The 21,730-nt window shown below is 33.9% G+C and overlaps 1 protein-coding gene across 1 annotated transcript in view; it reads right to left on the minus strand.

Annotated features, from left to right (window-relative positions):
- LOC148947023 (phospholipid-transporting ATPase ABCA3-like) overlaps positions 1 to 21,730 on the minus strand; it is a 513,909-nt gene that overhangs the window by 173,374 nt on the left and 318,805 nt on the right. The window contains exon 19 of the mRNA XM_089096491.1: positions 20,398 to 20,493. Coding sequence (XP_088952617.1) covers positions 20,398 to 20,493 — 96 coding nt within the window. The remainder of the gene's footprint in view (positions 1 to 20,397; positions 20,494 to 21,730) is intronic.

The following is a 21,730-nucleotide window of genomic DNA, read 5'->3' on the forward strand; positions in this document are numbered from 1 at the left end:
TTTTGTGACATTGCTTCAAATAAGCACATTGAAACACGAGAATTTTATAATGTGAATCAGAATAGTATTATTGACTTTATACAGAGCTTTAATAAAAATAAAGTTACAATATATTGTTGAAAATGTGACCCTGACTTTGCTTGTTAAGCTGAATATAAGCTGAATCCTGACAAGCTGCTGCCACTTGTCGTTTCTGATGATTACCTATACGAAGAAGAAGAAATTTAAAAGGACACAGTATTTTGTTTATATACAAATTTTGTTAATAAAGAAAATTACATACATTTTAAAGCATTTCACTTTTAAGGCACGGAAATTTATATTATAGGGGTAGGAAAGAGTATTTTCAACTAGAAAAACCTTTGATCAAGGATTGTCACCATAAATCTTGAAGAATTGACTGTAGGTATGTGCATAACATTGGAAAAAAATATATAAGTGCATAAAAACCACAGCTTTTCGTTGATAGATCCTGTATCCGCTTCCCATTTTGAATAATTGATTTTCCACTCTGCTCAGAAAATTTTTTTAATGTGAGGTGTGTAGAATGTATACGGTAGGTCAAAGGGATAAAAAATTAAATTTTTCTTGTTTAAAAGATGCATAACGTTCTTACATCCCCGTTCATAATGCCCCGTCCTTACTGTTGATGGACAGCTATTAACAATGATAAAAGTATTGTTAATATAATGAACATAATCCAGGAAATCCGAATGAATGCAATAGAAATTAAATTTGGGCATGTAGCGAATCATATTAAATACATTTATTGTTTGATTCGTGTTCATCATCCCTATCATCCCTAGAGGCATATTTATTAAAATATTCGAGTATGATGAATCAAATGGTGATGAAAAAGTACTGATCAATCGTTACAGATGAAGAAAGGACGGTGCTGGGGGGGGGGGGTGTAGTCGCCTTCGATCACTTTTGTCTCTTAAAAAAGCACTCGCAATTCTGGTTTTTGGTCCATTGAGCCCCCTCCTAAGTTTACGCAACCCTTTCTGCATGAAGTACCTCTGGGATTTTTATTATAAAATTCAGCTCTATGAAGTTTAATCAAAGGCTACATTTTGATTGAAATGGATCCTATTTCTTTTCAAACAAATCATAATTATTTCAGATATGCTACACAATGAAATATTTCTACAACAATTAAAATATTGTAGCCTAGCAGTCTTCATTATTTGAATGCCTTCTTTACATGACCTGAAAGAACAAGTGACGATAAATTAAAAGCGGTTACAATCAGTGATAAAAAGGATAAAGATCCTCCTAAGCCATTTCTGGAACATAGGGCGTCAAATCGACGTTTTAGTTGCTAGGTATTTATTTCAAGAGACAAGTAAGAAGATTGTCACCAAACCTTGATTTTGTGGGGAATTTGACGTTGTCTCTGGATGCCGAAAACCCTAACTACAGCTGTGTATAATTGTCAATAAATTGGCACATAGGTTCACCGGCCTCTACATTTGTATCACAACTGAATAAAACGGAATATTTAAAGGTAAGCTTAGTTATTTTTTTACATTCCATTACAATAAGAGTTAAGAACTGTTCTAAATAATTGTTTGCTTTTTGGTGTATTAATTTAATTTTTAGGAAATTTAATTAAGAACACTGTCAAGCCCCATAATGCCAAGCAGAGCATCAATCCACTAGGCTACTGCAAGGTTAAAATAGCGATACAGAAATGCAAAGGAATAAATAATAGGTTAGTTGAATTAGTTTTCTGCATAATTTGTTTCATGCATTAGCCTCATTTCTTGATAATAAAGCTTAGACAGTGGTTTCAAAAAAAGGAGAAAAGGCTGAGCTTTTGTGTCGTGCTAACTAGTAGCGCTACAAAGATTAAAAAATATTAAGGTGCTGGTGCGGATAGTTTGGTAAATAGGTTTCTTAAATATGGTAGCTGTAAGGTTAGGAATAAATTACTGAATATTATGAATATGACTTTTGAAAGAGTATCCAGCAATTTTAGGAAACCCTAATTAAACCCCTGTATAAGAAATGTCATTAAAATGAGTGTGATAATTGAAGAGGCATTAGCCTGGTTTCTGTAAGTAGAAGAATATTTAGTAAGATGATACTTTTTAGACTGAGAGATGCTGTAAACAAAGAAAAGAATAGTGCTGTTTGAGGAAGCGTAGAGGATGCGTGGGAAACATTTTCACTCTTAGATTAATAATTCAAGTGTGCCTGAGTCATCAAACCCCAATAATCTTATAAATTGTCGTCGAACACCATCAAACCCCTCAGTCTTATAAATTGTGAGCAAGTGTTCGGCTCAGCTGATAGTAGAGCTTTAGCGGAGGTCTTATCCGTGTAAGATATATTAGAAGAATACATTAAAGTGGTAACTGCTATGTCCGAGAAGAAAACTACTGCGGTTAAGGTAGGAAATGAAGTTAGTAGCTGGTTTCGTATTAAATCAGCAGTTAAGTAGGGTTGTGTTCTATCGAATTTATATGGATGATTTTGACAGACTTTGTCTTAATGAAAACAGGAAAGGCAGTGAGAAAACACAGAATCTAATTGGGTTTAAGACAGGCTCATGCTTGGGTTGATTCTTATTTGTCAGTTAGAACTGCATCTGTAGATTCCCCTTCCTATTTTTCGTCAGATGTTGAGTTGGGTGTTCCTCAAGGCTCTGTCCTTACAGCGTTTCTGTTTTGATTCATGTTAATGATTTGATAGTTGCGGTTCAGAAACAAAATCCTTCAGATTGCTGTGGCTTATTGCCCTCAGTTATCTGATATCCAGCTGTCAGGGGGGTTCTTTCAGTAGACCAAAGGATCGGTATGTCTGATTTCTTGGTATTCTTAGCAATGATAACCTTTCATTCAAGCATCATATAGGACTAATTAATATGAAGACCTCAAGGAGTCTTAGAGATTTGAGGAAGCTAAAACATATTTTCCCCATATCAGCTTAAAATGTTCCATTGCATAGTTCATTTTTACGTCTTTTATTGCCGTACTATATGGATGTTAACTTTTACTTTTTTTGAAACCACTGTCTAACTAATATTATCCAGCAGAGGCTTACGCATGAAAACTAGCCAGTCACTTAATCTTTAGTCACCACATTCTTTTGCGCGCATCTTTCACTTGTCATACACTCCATGGTGACGTTCTAGCAGCCATACGAACTACCTCTGCTTTCGTCACTGATAGGTCTACACATTATTTTTGCAATTAAAGGAATATTAATAATTTGATCTACTCCGTCGATGAAGTCTGATTTCAATCTATAGATCGCTTGTCATATCATAAGGTGTACCGGGGGAATTTATGTTTTTCGTTCCACTTGTGCTGGGGGAATTTATGTTGTTTTTTTTGGGAGGGGGAACTAAAGAGTTGTGCCGCTTATGGCTACACCCTTTGTAATGGGGGGGAAATGGTAAATGTTTATACAATAGGGGTAGAAAATGACCGCACCACTCCCTATGGGAGAAAATAAAAGATTAATAATAAGTTGGAAATGCCTTGTGGGGTGATTAATTGGGCTGGGGAGCCATCAATCCAGGAGCGTGTACAAACTTCTTAGGGTTATCAGATTCCTTTGGAGCGTTCCAATGGAGACATTTGAACTAGTTATTGAACTAGTAACTAGTAACTTTTATTGAACTAGTAACTAGTTATAGAACTAGTAACTTTGCGGTGAGATACAGGCATATAAATAAAACAACACATATAGAAAAGCAATAGGTTTATTGAGACTTACATTTTCAGGTATACAGAAATGTACATATATAAGTAATGCTTCAGTTCAAGCGTACATGATAATTTCAGAGTACCTCGCAGAATGGTAGGAACATAATAATAATAATGACGTTAATAATGTAATGCAATTTAATCCCCCGAAAAACACTTTTCCATCACTATATAACACGAGTCTTTATTCTACGCCCTACTAGCTATTTCACGATTGGCCCAACTCTTTGATGATTAGACATTCACATTCTTATGATAACTTGAAACTTCCTGTGAAAACTTTGTATTTTCACTGATTTTGTTTTATTATTTCATTAAAAATGCCAAGTTTTGCGAAATTCAAAACCGTCTTCCTTTTCTTTTGTTGATTAAGAATTTAAACTCAAGTTTGAAACGGGATTTAAGCTTAATTAGGGGGATTTTAATTTATATCGGAAGTATCCTTAGAAGGATACAATTTTATTTTTTATATTTTAAATACATCACATATTACTCACTGTATATATTACCCTTCCCATAATTTAATGACGTCCCGTCATTAGGACTTGCTTGCCCTTGGGTTTTTTAAATATTCGCGATTTATTCATTATGTGTCCTACGTAGTTTTAATTATCGTTGTATTGTTTTATACTTTTATTTAAGCTTTATCAGGAGTGTTAAAAGAATTTTCTGTATTGCTGTTCTTATTTTATTATATATACTATTCTAATGTTCCTCCACCGGATTAAGATTATCTATGGTTCCAGCCTAGATACTATACTAAAGATTTTTCTACATCTAACACTCATAGCTTCTACACTTTCAACCCTTTAAACATTATCATGGGAAATTTTTTATGTGGTTGGGGCTATACTACTTCTATTTTAAGATATATATAATGTAATAATAATCATGTTAATTGAAATTTGCAAGTCTTTATCTAATGCTATTAATGGGATTTTTATACCTTCTGTCTACGGTAAATTAATGGAATAATACTGCAATACTACACATGACTCTATCTAAGCAATTAGCAATGTATATATATATATATATATATATATATATTTATATATATATATATATATATATATATATATATATATATATATATATATATATTTTTTTTTTTTTATATATATATATATATATATATATATATATATATATATATATATGTATATATATACATATATATACTATTATATATATATATATATATATATATATATATATATATATATATATATATATATATATATATATATATATATATATATATATATATATATATATATATATATATATATATATATATATATATATATGGACGAAGAGTTTTCATTAATTCGTCAAATGGGAAATGTTATATCCAGGTACAGGTGTGTGGAATTTTGATATCAGAGTTCATTTCCACCTTCTGTTTTTGGATAGTTCATAAGGTGCCTTAGCCTTAAGGGGTTGAACACTGGGATCGCGCCAGTAATAGATGGGTTGACTCTCTTCTTAGCATTTCATTCTTGGGGTATTTTGAAGCACATAGGGAATATATTTCTCGTATAAAATTGTTCATTCATGCACTTAGAGATCATAGCTCTCTTCTAAAATTGTTCGTGCATGGTTTGCATCTATTAGCTTTTGCGGTGATTCCTTGGTTAATCACAGGGCAATTAGTGTTTGGAATCGGAATAGGTTAAATTCTAATTTTAATGTCGTCTTCAACACATTGTCTATATCTTGTGGAAGGAGCTTACTTTAAACGAAGGTTTATCCACTGGGGTTAATTTTGGATTCTGTTATTACGTTCCCAGTTTTTAAGTCCATTTTCTAGAGATTATTCCTTAGCATTTATGGGATAACAGAGATAAGAACTTTTTGCGTTTGATAGAGGTGACAGAATGGATTCCGAGAAATGGTCGGAAAGGATTCAACACGTGGGTCTACGAAACGTAAATAATTTGGGTTCATCCAATATCATAAGTATACAGTTATATGGTGCATGGGTCCATAAGGAATATCAAGGGTGATATTTATGTACTTATATCTTGTACAGGTCGATGGGGTTCTCAGAACTGATATGTTTATATAGTTTGATAACGCACTGGATACTGAGATTTATTAGATAGTGTTACCTGATATAATATGGTTTGTGATCGAGGAAACAACGATCAAAAGGTAACCGTAATTTTTGTCCTAGCTTTGTTGCCTGCAATTTATGGTGAGTACTCTTCGTTGGTTGAGGGATGATGAAAACAGATGCCACTAGGTTGTATCTGCTCTGGAATACGTATTGCAATGAATGATTTCCCATAATTCATTCGATTGCCTGTAATAAAATTAACGAGGAAGAAATACAAGCTTTTCAAAATATATAGTAATAAAGAAAATTGAGCAATACGATTGATTACGTTTATAGTGAATTTTACACTTTATGGCAATGTTAAACAGATACGTTAATGATATTACACATATGTTGATTTTAACAAAACGACATTATTATCATTTTGTTCTCAAATATAAAGAATTACCATTGGGAAACCTAAAACATAGGAATTTATTATAAGTTGTCATAGAAAAATGAAGATATAAGAGATTAATTGCTTTAAATTTAAGTAAGGTCTCTTAGTATGTTCTTTAGTATTCACTACCAAAAACACTTAATTTTCATTTCCTTCAACACCTGTTTATCTCTACCTTAGAATTAAAATATCACTTTAAACATCAAATACGCTGCATCATTTAGTTTGAGGTCTCAGTTTACAACATATTTCATGCCTTTGTTGTTCATGCACGTCCGTGTTGTTTAAGAAACGCATGTTGCAGCGTCGTAACCACACAGCTCTGCGCAAACTACGCTTACAAGAAGGCAATTAGACATAGCAAGGACGAGTGGAAACCTGTATACCCACTCGTTTTCTAATGTCACCCTTTTTTCTTGGCTTGTGCGTTTTATGGGTTACCGGGTTTAACTTCTTCATTTCAGCCGTTTCCCCGTGTTCTTCATTTGAGTTTTGCCCTCGTAGTCTCAAAATTCTTCCATAATTAAAAGTCAGTAAGGTTCTCATAGTCAAGGAAATCGCGAATACGAAAAATACGGTCAGTAGTATGTTCCACCAGAAAATTGGTTGAGAATAATCCGTATCTATTATCCACGTACGTTAATCTTTGATCTTCATTTGTAAATACGGGAATCTGGGAGTCTAATGTTTCTCTTATTTTTTATTATAAGTTGTTCGTTCATTAAGTAAATAACATATGAATACGCTAGTAACCTATTTTTATTACAAACCTTTATTAAGATTATTATTGTCCTTATAACCAGAAATATTAGGGTTTCCACTAAAACAAGATAACTCTTGCATATGTATACATATATGGGATCAATTTATTCCATAGTTACACATTCCTATTATTAATAATTATTTAGCATATACTTTGTAGGGTTATCCCACTATGTTGTAAGGTATTTACGCTAAGCATTGAGGTAAATGTATGGTTTTAATTTTTCGTAAAACATACAATATCTCATTAATATTGCCTCACTTATTATTATTACTTGCTGAGAAAGATTTTGAAAATAGAAATTATGGTGTTATATAGTAACTTTATAATTTAGGACATTACTTTGATAATTTTATTTGTACACATGATTCCTTCCATAGTTATATGTATTTAGTTTTAATATTGACGTATCTCTCGTTTAATATGTTACGTGTTTCTAAGAGCGCTCGCATAGTATTAAGTCGATGAACTTCCCATGATGACATATTTGTACTGAGGAACTTTAGTTCAAACACTATGTTATTTTCATTATTCTGATCTGTGTTTAAATGCATCAATTAAACCAACAAATCATTCGGAAGGTCTAGGCCTATTAACATATTCGATATATCTTTCTTTTGCATATTTTCACGAATTACTTTACGACAACGTTCAGTTAAGGAAAGTTAGTTATTTATGACTTAAACTACTCTAAAAATTAATTGTATGTATGATGAATTACAGCATTTTCGTTCACGTACAATAATATCAAACCAGGGAATATTTTAGTTCCGAAATTTTCATCTTCCTCAAAAAAGTTCAGAGCAATTTTCTTCATGTCATATTATCTCGTGCGGTAACTTCTGATGTGTTGGATTTTATTTCAGAGTTTATACCATCAAAATTCCAGCAGTTCTTATACAACATTTTAAGGAAATTTCCTCCGTTTAGTAGGTTATTACCTCGATCAATCAATAGTGTTAGGAATCTAAGAGGTAAAATCGACTATCACCATTACTACAATTTGGCCAATTTCGGTATCGATTATCGCCTTTCGGATAGGCCTTGATTCGGTCGTCATGATTTGAAATGATCAGTTTATAATTATGTATATTTATACTAATAGTTTTTTTGTTTCTAGTAATATTATTTTTTGTAAAACTATTTGCCATGTGCCTTCAGCACGAGAATTTATTTTTGAAATACTACACATGTACGGAAATATATTGGAAAAAACTTTCTTTCAGTATTTTTATAGCTATACCATTTTTGTTCCAAGACAGAGTTTTTAAATTATTATTCCTTTATGATGCCAAGCCATTAAAATTTCTTAATTCTATATTGACTAAGCGTATTTCCATCGCTCAGGTTTTTTAACCGTTCTACCTGACTGCGTTTTTACTTTTTCCTCTGTTTTTTGCGTTTTTTTAGGTTTTGCTAGTGATATAATATCAAATTTTTTGTATTGTTTTTTTTCAAAAATTCTTGCCCTTTTAATTTTGTTTCTTTTCCATGGGCTGCCGCTGAGGTCAGTTTTAATTTCCCTGTGTCTTTAACTACCATATGATCTGATTCGTCGTCAGACTCTTCGGAACTGGTTTCCGATGATTCCGCATTAGACCTTTTAGAAGCGGCACTTCAAGTTTTAGAAGTATCACCTGCCCTTCCTTCGTAAATTTCTACTCCTTTGGAAGTAGAATATTTCTCAACTCGGGAGACTTGAAAGATTCTTGAGAGCTCTGAGAGGAGTCAAAAGTTATTGCAGGGTTCCTCCATCGTTTGAATGCCTTGTCTTCGGGGGGATGGGGCATTTTTTGTACTAGTGTTTCTCTCCACGAAGACCATCCTTTAGGCTTGACCTTTGATACGGTTATGTCGTGATATTGTTCTTGCTGGGCATCCTTGAGGGCTTGATTCCAAGGTAGTGTATTTTGCCTCGTCTTTAGAGGTAAATTTATTAAGTCCATAACTTCTCGCAAATTTATTTTAATTGAATCTTTAGGGGGAGTTTTCTTTACAACGATAACCGGAGTTTCTACGGCTCTCTTCAATTCCTCCTGCAGTGACAGGGGTCTCTCTATTGGGGTTGCTGGGGAAACCATATCATCTGGGAATCTTTTGGGGGGACAAGGAGAAGAGATTCTATCAGGAAAAATTAGGTTTTTGGAGATATAGTATAATCTAATTCTTCTGCACTCTCTGATGATAAACTTTATGTTTTTTTGGCGTCTTTATTCTTATTGGTATTAGTGATTTTCTCTTGGGAATAACTATATTTTTCATAGCTAAAAATTCTTCAAAGTTTTGCTCGTCGCTATCATTTTCAAAATAATCTTGTTTGAAAATAAACAGTTTTAACTCGGCTAACCATGACTTGGAGGGTTCGTCTTCAGCGTCTGACGAATCGGTAGATGAGGGACGCGATGCCCATCTTTCTGGGAATTCGGCTCTTTTTATTCGGCTAGCATGTGCTTTTTAAGTTCTTCCATTATCAGGGTTCACCATTAAAAAATAAAATCTGTATCGTACTTTTTGATTATTCTGTACGGTCCAGAATATTTACTGGAAAGTTTCTTGCCTTCCGCCTTTGCCTCATTTTTTAGGTAGACGCAATCTTCTATCTTAAAATCTATATTCTTTTTAACTTTGGGTAGGTTTCTCAGCTCTCGACTTATTTTACATTTTTCCAACTCTTACCTAACTATTTTATAAGTTTTTCTCATCCTAATTATGAACTGTTGTTGGTAATCCTCCGTGTTATTATAATATTGTCGGGACTCAACAATGTCATGATACGGTATTCTGAAGTCGCGACCAAATAATAAATAAAATGATTTTCTTGGGTCGTTTCTGAATAAACAGTATTGATTATGTTAGTTAAATAAGGTAAGAATTGATCCCAGTCGTTCCAGTTGTCTTTTGTATAAATGCTTAATACATTCGAAAAAATTTTATGCCTATTTTCTGTTTTACCATTAGCTTGTGGATGAAAAGAGGACGTCACCAATTTCTTTATGTTGAGAAAACTCATTAAGTCTTTGTTACTTTTGAAACAAAATTGCTTCCGTTACCGCTTATAACCTTGTTTGGAAGGCCAAACTTTAAAAATAATTTCGCTAACGCCTTACTCGTGGTGTACGCGCCTTAATTCTGTAAGGCTTTAGCAAAAATAAATCCGGAAGTGATCTATAACTGAAAGAATACAAGTATGGCCTCTATTGGAAACAGGTAAACCTCCACTGGTTCCATACAAAGCAAATGAGACAATATCGAAGGGGAATCTCGATAACGGGTCTCTCCCCATTGGGGGGTTAGGATAAGCTTGGGTTTTTTTCTCAAGTTACACGCTTCGCATGTACTTACAAATTCTTTAAGTTTTGTTAATGCCGACGGCATATAAAAATATTGTTTTAATTTATGGAAGGTTTTCGTTTTTCCTAAATGTCCACCTATATCTGAATGAAAATATTCAAAGGCAGGTATTATTAAGTTTCGGGGTAATACAGGTATTAATGAAGTTTGGTTTCTATTTGCCTCGGCAGTCAAAATTCTACATAATATTTCTTCATCAAGATCAAAGTAAAAATTATCTTTTTCTTTTTGAATTTGAAGAGTTTTTGAAGAGTTTTGAATTTGTCTGGTAACACATCATCATTCACAAAATAATAAATAAGTGCTAAACACATTTCGTCCTTTTTTGATTTCTTTTTATATTTTCTAAAGACAAGGGATGATAATTATTCTTATTTTCTTTTACTGTGTCTTTGACTTTGTTTTTCTTGCACTTATCTTTAAGCTTAGTATTGATAGCGTTAATTTTGTCTTCCTCGGCTTCCAACGGCGTCCTCGGTTTCTCGGTTTCAGAAAATAAAAACTTGTTGCTTTTCAACTCCGATGGAGTATTTTCTGGGAATCTACTCAAGAAGTCACAAGCTACATTTTGTTTACCTTTTAAATATTCTAATTCATATTCTGGATCTTGGATTTTCATAATCCGTCTAACTAGAATTCCCGTGGGGTTTTTAAAAGTGCGCAAGTACAGCAGGCTTTTATCGTCTGAACGTAGTATAAATTTCCTACCTATTAAATATTGTCTAAATTTGTCCAAGTGGTGGATTATAGATAATAATTCTAGGTTTGTGGCGGAATAATTACTTTCACCTTTTGATAAAGTTCTGCTCGAATAGCATATGACTTTTTCTGTTTTTTTTTTTTGATTAGACGGTCCTTGTAAAGGATCAGGGTTTCCTATGGGAATTATTTGCGAAAGAATATCACCGATTTGTTTCGAACTAAAATCGGTTGTGATCACGAATTGTCCGTTTTCAAAATTAGGCAGCAATAATATTGGTTCCGAAGCGAGTGCTCTTTTTAGACGGTCTAGGCAAGTTTGAGCTTCCTGGGACCAGTTAAAATTTTCGGAGTTCCCTTTAGTTAATTCCGTGAGGGGTTTCGGAATTTGGGCGTAACTGCGCACTAATTTTCTAAAGTAGCCAGTAAGACCTAGAATTCCTCTTAATTCTTTCATAGTTTTAGGGGGTTTGAGGTTTTCAAAACATTTTATTTTGTCTGGGTCTGGGGATATCTCTCCTTGCGTCACCACTAATCCTAAAAATGTAATTTTAGGTTGAAATAAATTTACTTTTTCAGGTCGGCATTTTAAATTGCCCTCTATGAATTTCTCGAACACTTTAGCTAGTCTTGCTAAGTGTTGTTCAGCGTTTTCTCCTACAAATATGACATCATCAACAAAATGAATGATATTCTTTAATCCTCTTAATAGGTGCAATAAGGGTCTACATAGCGTACTTGAACTTGTCTTAAGTCCAAAAGGTACTCTTAAGTATTTATAGGAACCGCATTCAGTTGTAGAAAATGCAGTTTTATAGACATCTTTTTCGGCTATTTTCACTTGGTGGTAATCTTGGGTTAGGTCCAGAGAAGTAAAAATATTGTTTTTACTTGAAATAGAGTCAAGAATTTTATCTATTCTTGGTAAAGGAAATTTATCACTAACTACTTGTTTGTTAAGGGCTCTACAATCTACAACAAGTCCCAGGTGATCATTCTTCTTTAGGACCAAGATCACTGGTGCAGAATATGGACTTATACTGGGGCATATAATCTCATTTTTTTTCTAATCCATGAATTTTATTTTTTAACCACTCTTTGTGCTTATACGGTACACGATATGGCTGTTTAGCGACAGGATTACCGGTCGTTAGACTTGATTGTTCATAAAACAGTATCAGTCCGATGTCATCTTCAGATGCGGAAAACTACGTTTCTTTTGGAATTTCCCCATCTATTTAAATCATTCTTCGATATAACTTGGATTAAAACTACACATGTTCCCTTTTTTATTGTAGTTGTATCATTTTCGTGGTTATTAGTTACCCAAATAAAACCTTCTCCTTGGTCGTAAGATATAATCTATTCCTCGCATAACATATTTTCAGGAATTTCATTCGACGGGATCGCGAACCATATTTCGGATTTGCTATCCATTGGTTCAATCATCTGTGATATTTGAATTCTTTGCATCGTTTTGGGAGGGACTTTTGTTTTCCGTATTGCGAATCCATAATACTTTTCTTTATTTTCGTTGTCAATTAAATTTAGACTGGCGCTATCCGCCAATAACATTGGCAGCGCCCGAACCGCATTGGGGCTCACTACTTTTTTCTATAATTCCACTATTTCCTTGATTTCATTCAGCCTATATTGTCGCATATCTTCTATTTTTATATTTACAGATTCATTACACTTATTGTTTAAATCTATTTCACTTCTTTGATTTCTCCCAGAATAAGAAAACAAGTTTCTGGTTATGTTATTTCCTCTTTGTTGCAAGAAGTGAGTTTCAGAAGATTGTGACATTATATCGCCAGAAATTCTATTTACTTTTACACCCTCTTCAAAACCTCTGTTAAAATTTCTTAAATTAGTGAAAGGGGTATTTGCCGGGCATAAGAGCCTTTCGTTCGCTTGGTCTAGTAATACCTTATTTGACCTTAAAAAATTAGCGCTTATGATGGCTTCATACGGAAAATTGTTGCATATTATAAAGTTTGTCGGAAAAATTCTATTATCCCTTTTTACGTCTAGGCGAATTGAACCTTTTGCATCCAATTTATGCCCTGTTACACTAGTCAAATAGGAATTATTAACATTCTTCCGTCTCTTAATATGCGGAGGAAACTTATTAAATAAGAAGCAGTTTGTGATATTAACTGTTGCACCAGAATCAATTAGCGCCTTAAAGTAAATATTTGCCACACACAAATCGTTAAATATAGGTAATGTATTATTACTATCACTAAAGGACGGTACTACTATTGGTTTGGACCTTTAAAATTTTCTAGGCCACTTCTGGGTCCAATTTATTCTTCTGAGGGGCCTGACACGTTTCCCGGCGGATTTATTTCATACGTCGGTGTCTGAAATAGAGATTCAGATATGCCCATTGAATATCTAGCTAATTGATTTACATTTGTTTGCCAATTTTGCCATGTATTATTATGGTAGTCTGGACTTCTTGCGACAGTGCCTGGTGCTGGCGTCGACTGCAAATGCCATGGGCTTCAAAAATTTGCATGTCCCGTCGGCAAATTTTCGGAATTTCTACATATCATTATTGCACTATATTGGTTTTGACGAGTATTTGGGTTTTCGAATCGATAATTTTTTTCTCTATTGGGGGGATGGCTGTGCAAATTCTGTTGGTACGCTTTGCGAGGTACTGATTGTTGCACTCTTCCCTACCTATAACCTTGTGAACCAATGGCGCTAAAAATTTTTCTTCTAAACAAGCCGTTGCCATAATTGTGTGCAATACCGGAGGCATTCCTTGGTACCGTTATGTCTCTAGTCCTGGAACGGAACTCTCTTGTAATATGCCTAGGTTGATTACAGTTATAGCATCTTACTATTGCAGTATTATTTCCATAATTGATTGGTTTAATGGGATGAGAACGTACTGTTTTCTGCCTAGTCAGTTCTTGCGTTCTATTTCTTTGTTGCACTGGGGAGTTATCCCTTGAAAAGAAATTTGGAGAAGCCTGACCTTCAAGGGAGGCAGCCTTTTGGTCGATTCATCATTCGTCTAACTTCCTGAGCTGCAAGATCCAATGTCAGAAAATTTTTTGATATTACCATTCTATATAATTTTGGGGGAAGCCCTTGCAACAGGCGTGTAGTATGATTTTTTCATACAATTCTCCTGAGTATTTTCCAAATTTTGCTTCTGCTGAAATTCGTATATTGTTTATATGTTCTCTCACACTCTGTGTTTGGTTAAAACACACCGTTCCGCGTTGTAATTTGTGTTGAACTAGTCTCGATATATATGTCTCTAAACACTGCTAATAATTTGTCTACTATGTTTACCAGGAGGTTATCATCGTCCCCTATAGTATTTTCAATTTGATTTAAAAATGTTAGTGCTTGGCCTCTCAATCTTAAGAGAAGCACACTTATTAATGTTTTTAGTTCTGTTTTAGTCATCTCTACAAATTGGGCCAATTGGATATTAAATTCGTCAACATCTGACTGTCAATCATATTGGGGGATAGATTTAGTCATTTCTACGCTTTTTGCGACTATTTTTTGCGCGATTAAAAGTTCACTTAATTCTTCCGACATATTTGCAGTCTTTTGAAACGATCAAATTAACACGATAAAATTACACAGACACTATAATTGGTTCTTTTCTCTTAGCCTATTCGGGAAGAATTACTTATCTCCAATGAGATATTCTAAAAGGACGTCCCTATTATAGCCTAGTGGTTATAGGCCTAAACACTTTTTCTTATAAGTCTGTATCTATCCACTGATTTAAATTTACATTAAGAAATTTTGAGCATAACTAGTTCGCATGTTTTCCTCCAAGTTTTCTGACCGCACCTCTTGTACCGGGGGAATTTATGTTTTTCCTTCCACTTGTGCTGGGGGAATTTGTTTTTTTTTGGGGAACTTAAGGGTTGTGCCGCTTATGGCTGCACCATTTGTAATGGGGGGGAAATGGTAAATGCGTATATAGCAGGGGTAGAAAATGACTGCGCCACTCCCTATGGGAGAAAAAAATAGATTAATAATAAGTTGGAAATGCCTTGTGGGGTGATTAATTGCCTTGTGGGGGGGAGGGGGCTGGGGAGCCATCAATCCAGGAGCGTAAACAAACTTTGTAGGTTTATCAGATTCCTTGGGAGCGTTCCAATGGAGACATTTGAACTAGTTATCTAGTTTGCGGTGAGATACAGGCATATAAATAAAACAACACAAATAGAAAAGTAATAGGTTTTTTGAGACTTACATTTTCAGGTATAGAGCAACGTACATACATAAGTAATGCTTCAGTTCAAGCGTACATGATAATTTCACAGAGCCTCGCAGAATGGTAGGAACATAATAATAATAATGTCATTAATAATGTAATCCAATACATTCCCCCAAAAAACACTTTTTCATCACTAAATAACACGAGTCTTGATTCTGCACCCTACTAGCTATTTCACGATTGGCTCAACTCTTTGATGATTAGACATTCACTTTCCTATGATAACTTGAAACTTCATGTGAAACTTTGTATTTGCAGTGATTTTGTTTTATTATTTCATTAAAAATGCCAAGTTTTGCGAAATTCAAAACCGTCTTCCTTTTCTTTTGTTGATTAAGAATTTAAACTCAAGTTTGAAACGGAATTTAAGCTTAATTAGGGGGATTTTAATTTATATCGGAAGTATCCTTAGAAGGATACAATTTTATTTTTATATTTTAAATACATCACATATTACTCACGGTACAAAGGAATCCAAAACTTCGTGGTAACGAACTGTAAGTAAGGAGCGACCCGATTCAATGGTAACCGAAACTGTAGAAAACGGATTTTGATACAAATAGATACATCAAAAGAATCAGATTTCAATGCTAATTTCAAATATATAAGTTTCATCAAGTTTAGTCCTACCTATCAAAAGTTACGCACATGAGAAAACTTGGCTGATTTTAAAAAAGGGGGAAGGACCCCCTAAAGTTATAAAACCTTGATATAAATCACACCATCATACTCAGCGTATCAGAGAACCCTACTGCAGAGGTTTCAAGCTCCTTTCTACAAAAATGTGAAATTTTGCATTTTTTGCCAGAAGAAAGATCACGGATAAGTGTTTATTTGTTTGTTTGTTTGTTTTTTCCCGGGGGTGATCGTATCGACCCAGTGGTCCTAGAATATCGTGGGAGGGCTCATTCGAACGTAAATTAAAAGTTCCAGTGCCCTTTTTAAGTGACCGAAAAAATGGAGAGCGACTAGGCCCCCTCCCACGCTCATTTTTTTCTCGAAGTCACCCAATCAAAATTTTGAGAAAGCCATTTTGTTCAGCAGGGTCGAAAATATGATAACTAGGTCTTTTATGATGACGAAGTTGCCAGGGGGAGGGCTGAAAGTTATGAACTTTACCCAATGTTATCATATAGTATTGGTTATTGGGAAATATACATACGTTTTCAGGGAGATTTTTCTGGTAGTGGGGGAGGAGTGGGTCGGGGGTTATGTGGGAGGATCTTTCCCTGAAGGAAGTTTTCATGGGGGAAGGGACATTGCTATGAAGAGGGCACCAGATTTCTCAGCATTATTTAAAAAAAGATCAGAAAATACATATATAAAAAAACAAGTTTTTTAACTGAAAGTAAGGAGCAACATCAAAACTTAAAACGACATAAAATATTACGTATATGATTGGTTTCACCTCCTAGTCAATACCTCGCTCTTGAAGCCAAAGATTATTTAGCACTTTCATAAGAGCTATTTATTCTAATTAACGGCATTTGTGATTAAGGGTTCATTTTTAAAGAATTAGAACAAAATTCGAACTTTAGCTTAAAGAGCAAGATATTGACAAGGGGGCAAACCCTCTAATACACGTATTAAAAATATATGAATGTAGAAGTTCATTACGTAAGTTAATTCGTAAGTTACGTATATTTATTACTAATAAAAACGTCCGTAAATAAAATTAAACAGGTTTCGACAAAGCCATTTAACCAAAAAAAAAAAAAATATTATGCAAATTTTGTTTTAATTATTCATGTACGGTGAGCCAAAATCAAAACCTGCATTAATTCAAGAACATTCAGAAATTAAATTAAAAAAACAAGTATTTTTAACTGAACGTGAGGAGCGACATTCAAACTTAAAACGAACAGAAATTATTCCGTATATGAAAAGGGCTGTCCCCTCATCAACGCCTCGCTCTTAACGCTAAAGTTTGACTCTGTCTCACAACCTTATTTTCTAAACAATAAAAAACTTCAGCGTAACGAGCGAGGCGTTGAGTAGGGGACAGCCCCTTTCATATACGGAATACTTTCTGTTCATTTAAGTTTTAACGTCGTTTCTTACTTTCAGTTAAAAAAACTTGTTTTTTTTTTATCTTTAATATCCTACTTGAGTCAGCTCAACAATGTCACTCGTTTGGTACTTTCAATAGAATCTCGATAATTTTTTAACGTCTTGATGACTCATTTTTTTTTATGAGTGACTCTCATCTGGATTAGAAACTGTGTAGTCAGGGGTGTGTGACTTGTACTCAACATTTCTCGTGACATGGTTTCCAATATGTAATTAAATATATCTTCAATTTATGGAATAGGTATCTCTTTTCTTTTTTTTTCTTTTTTTCTGTATTATTCGTTCATGCTTTTCTTTTCTCTTGTGTAGGGTGACTGAAAGGTACAAATGTGTTATATTGAAAATGTTTTTTTTTTTACGTATTTGTTTCATTTTTTTTATTACAAAGACCTCTTCCATACAAACCTTATATGTTAACAATGCGCAACTAGCAAAAACTTATAGCTCTTGTACCAGGCTCTAGGGAGATGTCAACCCCGGATGCATTGTTAATAGCAATCTCAAGGGTTTGATCGAATCCATTTAAGAGATAAGGGTGCAAGGGCAAGGGGCTGGGTGCCCTCTGTTCACTTTTGAATTTTAAAATTGAACGAAAGCATTCAATTTCAAATCAAATGAGCCTCTTACAAAGCTCATATGACCACGCTTCCATAAACACAATATATAACCCAGGGCATAGATTAAAACCCTTGCCCCTGGATTCTGGGATGTTATTTCAGTCCAGAATGCATTGTTGTATGTTGTATAAGTGCTTTGAACAAAATTATTATCTCTAAATTTTCATCAGATGTATTTTGGGATAACCATCCATTCACTTTGGAATCTTAAAAAGCGAACTCAAACTTTCAAATCCCCCGAACTAAGTCCTTTGGGCATAAATTACAAACCTTGCCTCATGTGTCAGCCCCGGAGCTTTGTCATATGATACTTGATCAAAATTTGATCGAATATGTTTGGGGAAATAACGGTGCAGGAGAAGATGGCTGCCCGTTGTTCGGCCTCGACTTTTAAAAACAGAACTAGAATTTCAATGTTCAATCAAATGAGCCACATCCAAAATTTATGGAACCATCCCTTTCCTAACAACCGTAAATGCCCCAGTGGCATAAGTCAAACCCATGGCGCCAGGTTCTGAGGGGTTGTTTCAATTCCATAGGACTTTTTTTATGATCTATAGACCATTTTGAATAGAATAAGTATCTCAAAAATTCTCTCATATGCATTTCGGGAAGAAAACGTAATTGCCCCCCAATCATTTTTGACTATTAAAATGACAAGAGAACTTTCAATTTCTAAGCAAATGAGCCCCTTTAAAAGTTTCAAAAGGGTGCAATAACCCCTTCCATATGAACCTTATAAGTTAACAATAAGCAACTAGTACAAATTGTAGATCTTGCCTCGAGGGTTGTGGGGTGTTATCATCCTCAAACATTTAATTACTTGACCTTTTGACTTTGGTGAACATAATGGCTATCTCTTAATTTTGATTTAACGTATTTGGAAAAATGATGGGCGTGGAGGTGAGGGGGTCTGGTTACCCTCCAATCACTTTCAACTTTCAAAAAAGGCACTAGAACTTTAGTTTTCATTAGAATGAGCCTCTTTCAAAGTTTTTACGACAAATTCTTCTATATGAAGGACCATGGTCGTAAAAAAAAACAACAACAACATTGTACACAAATCACTGTTTAGTTGGACAGTACTGTATATGAAAAGAAATTTTGACAGTCTCGGCATAAAGGTAGTATAGAAAACTTAATTGATAAAAATTATCTTGCTCGTATTCGAAAACAAATTAATGGCTCCTTAAGTGGCAGGTTTTTTGGTTTGAAAATGTCACTTTCACCGAGTTATAAAATACATGCCGCCATTGTGGCGCATTGTTTCTATTTTTTTGGTTTATAAATTTCAATGAGTTATTTGATATAAGCATTGGCATTAATTTCAAAGTTCAAGCGTACGCAAACGACTTGCGTGTAGTCATGACTAACTCTGAGGGTGTAAATAAAGACTGGCAACAACTTACAAATGGAATTCTGCTAAATAGTATTCCGGTGGCTTCCGTGGTATTGCCAGATCAACTTGGGGTCTTAAATCGTCAGCCCTAAGATTGTTACATAAAAGTGTTACTTGAAAAAACACTTTTCTATATACTGCTCATATATGGATTGGTGCATCATGAAAACATACATAAGGAAAGCCCTACTTTCAGCAGAATCCCTGATTTTGGATTTTCAAGTCTTTTAGGACTGCTTAAAAGAAGGTTATTGCAACTATTTACAGTGCCCTTCCAAATTATTAAAAAGCTATTGAAATATCCTTATTGCGTTATTTTAAGAAAAATCAACCTAGTGTCTGGCTAAATTTGTCATCCCCTGTATTTTCATTATTTTACCATCTGCTGGTCAAATTACCTTTAATGAAGAATTAGCTGCTCAGTTCCTGTACACTAAAATTATAATTCCAAAAATATTCGTCTCCCTCTTGCTGCTCCCAATACTGTTTTGGCCAATGTTAAATATATATAAACTGGCGAACTAGTTTTCATGATTGTGTCAGTTGATAGAAGACTAAATTTTTTTTTAATAAGGATTAAATTCCGTCTAGTACAAAATTTAAATCATCTCCCTATTTAATCCTATTTATAATTAGTGACAGCCACTGAAATCACTTCTTCCATAGAATTGGAAAAACTGACACTCCACTCTACTCACGGTGTTCAAAATTGTTGTGTTACTCTTTGAATATGACAAGGTTTCATAATTCTGTCAGACGTTTTAAGACTAGCCTTTTTCTTAATAAGGATAATCTTCCGTCTAGAACAAAATTTAAATCATCTCCCTACTTATTCCCATTTATAATTAGTGTCAGCCACCGAAATTATTTCTTCGATAGAATTGGAAGAATTGACACTCCACTCTACTCACGGTGTTCAAAATTGTTATTGCCTGCTCTTTGAATATGTTCGTTACTCTATTCCTTGCTCGGTTTTGATAAATCGCTTCAAGAGTATTAGAAATAAATAATACTTACGTCAAGTGACATTTCCCTTGAGGGTGAGTTTTTGAACCCAGGTTGCATCTTATTTGCCAAAAGGACGAGTAAGATGAAAGACAACGGGAGTATTAACTAAAAAGGAGAAAACAAATGTCGTTTTTATTATTTCTCGGCCTTTGACTAATTAAAAAATATAAATGACTAAGTCTTTTAAACCACTAACGTAAGAAATTCAAAAGAAAAAAAATATTTTTTTTCATATACACTGAATAATCACCTAATGATAATTTTTTGTGTTTGCTAGTGTCTTTAAATATCTTTTTAATATGAAAGCTGTAGTTAACATATTCATACCCTATATCAGAGTTGCTTAAAAAAAGAAGAGAAGCTTAACATTCAATACTCAAAATGTTATATTTATATTCGAGAAGTTCATCCCATTCTAAAAAAACTTCCATTTATTTTATTTTTTATTTACATGTCCAATAGATTTTTTTTATAACTAGCCGACTATTTTTACATTTACATCGACCCACTTTTTTACGTTAATTTGAAATTCAAAGGGATAAAATCATTTCTGATAGAAATATTTGTTTTGTATGGTGGGTAGGGCTTTCATACTGATACGTAATGACTTTCATGGCCAAAAAAACGTTATGTTGTGGTGTTTTTGAGATCTTAGGGTTAACATGTCGATCCATTTTAAGCTGCAAGCTAGTGAAGGGTGAACCACAGTCCATTGTAACCAAAAGCTATGAACACATCAAAAAAAACTTCCTATTGAGATCAAATTGCCATCTGACGTTAAGTCTGAAACGATAACTTTTATTTCAATTCATCTTATAAGTAAAAGTTTATAGCGAAAAGAAATTTATGGAGATTTTTAAAAAAGGCCTGAAACCTTCAAAAACGGCGTCAGATTGAAATAAAAAGTGCACCATTGGAATCAACATGGCCGAAAATCTTGAATAGGGGGAATTATAGTCTCCACCTTGAACAACAAGGAAAATTACTTTTTTCGCAGCGATGGCGCTGACGTGTCTCCCCTTTTATCATTTTTTACTATGGCTAGCATTTAAATGTTGTTTCGTTAAGGTGTGTGGATACCGTAAAGAATATAATGTCAATAGTAATATCATACAGAGATGTTTAATGATACATTTAAAAACTGTTTCTCATATACATTCTTGTTTATACATTTTTATTTTCTCGAAAACTGCTCTATATTTTTTTTTTTTCGAAAATTGGCATCCTGGGATTTTCTAAACAGGTAAAAAACTATCTAGACAGGTAAAAGGTCCGAAAAAATTTGTTTGAGTCTTAAAAACTAGGAACCTTAACAATTTTTAGCTATAAAAAGTTTCAACCT

Source organism: Artemia sp. Qi Xiang Cuo, chromosome 11, assembly GCF_049724085.1.
Source record: "Artemia sp. Qi Xiang Cuo chromosome 11, ASM4972408v1, whole genome shotgun sequence".
In the NCBI taxonomy this organism is placed as follows: Eukaryota; Metazoa; Arthropoda; class Branchiopoda; order Anostraca; family Artemiidae; genus Artemia; species Artemia sp. Qi Xiang Cuo.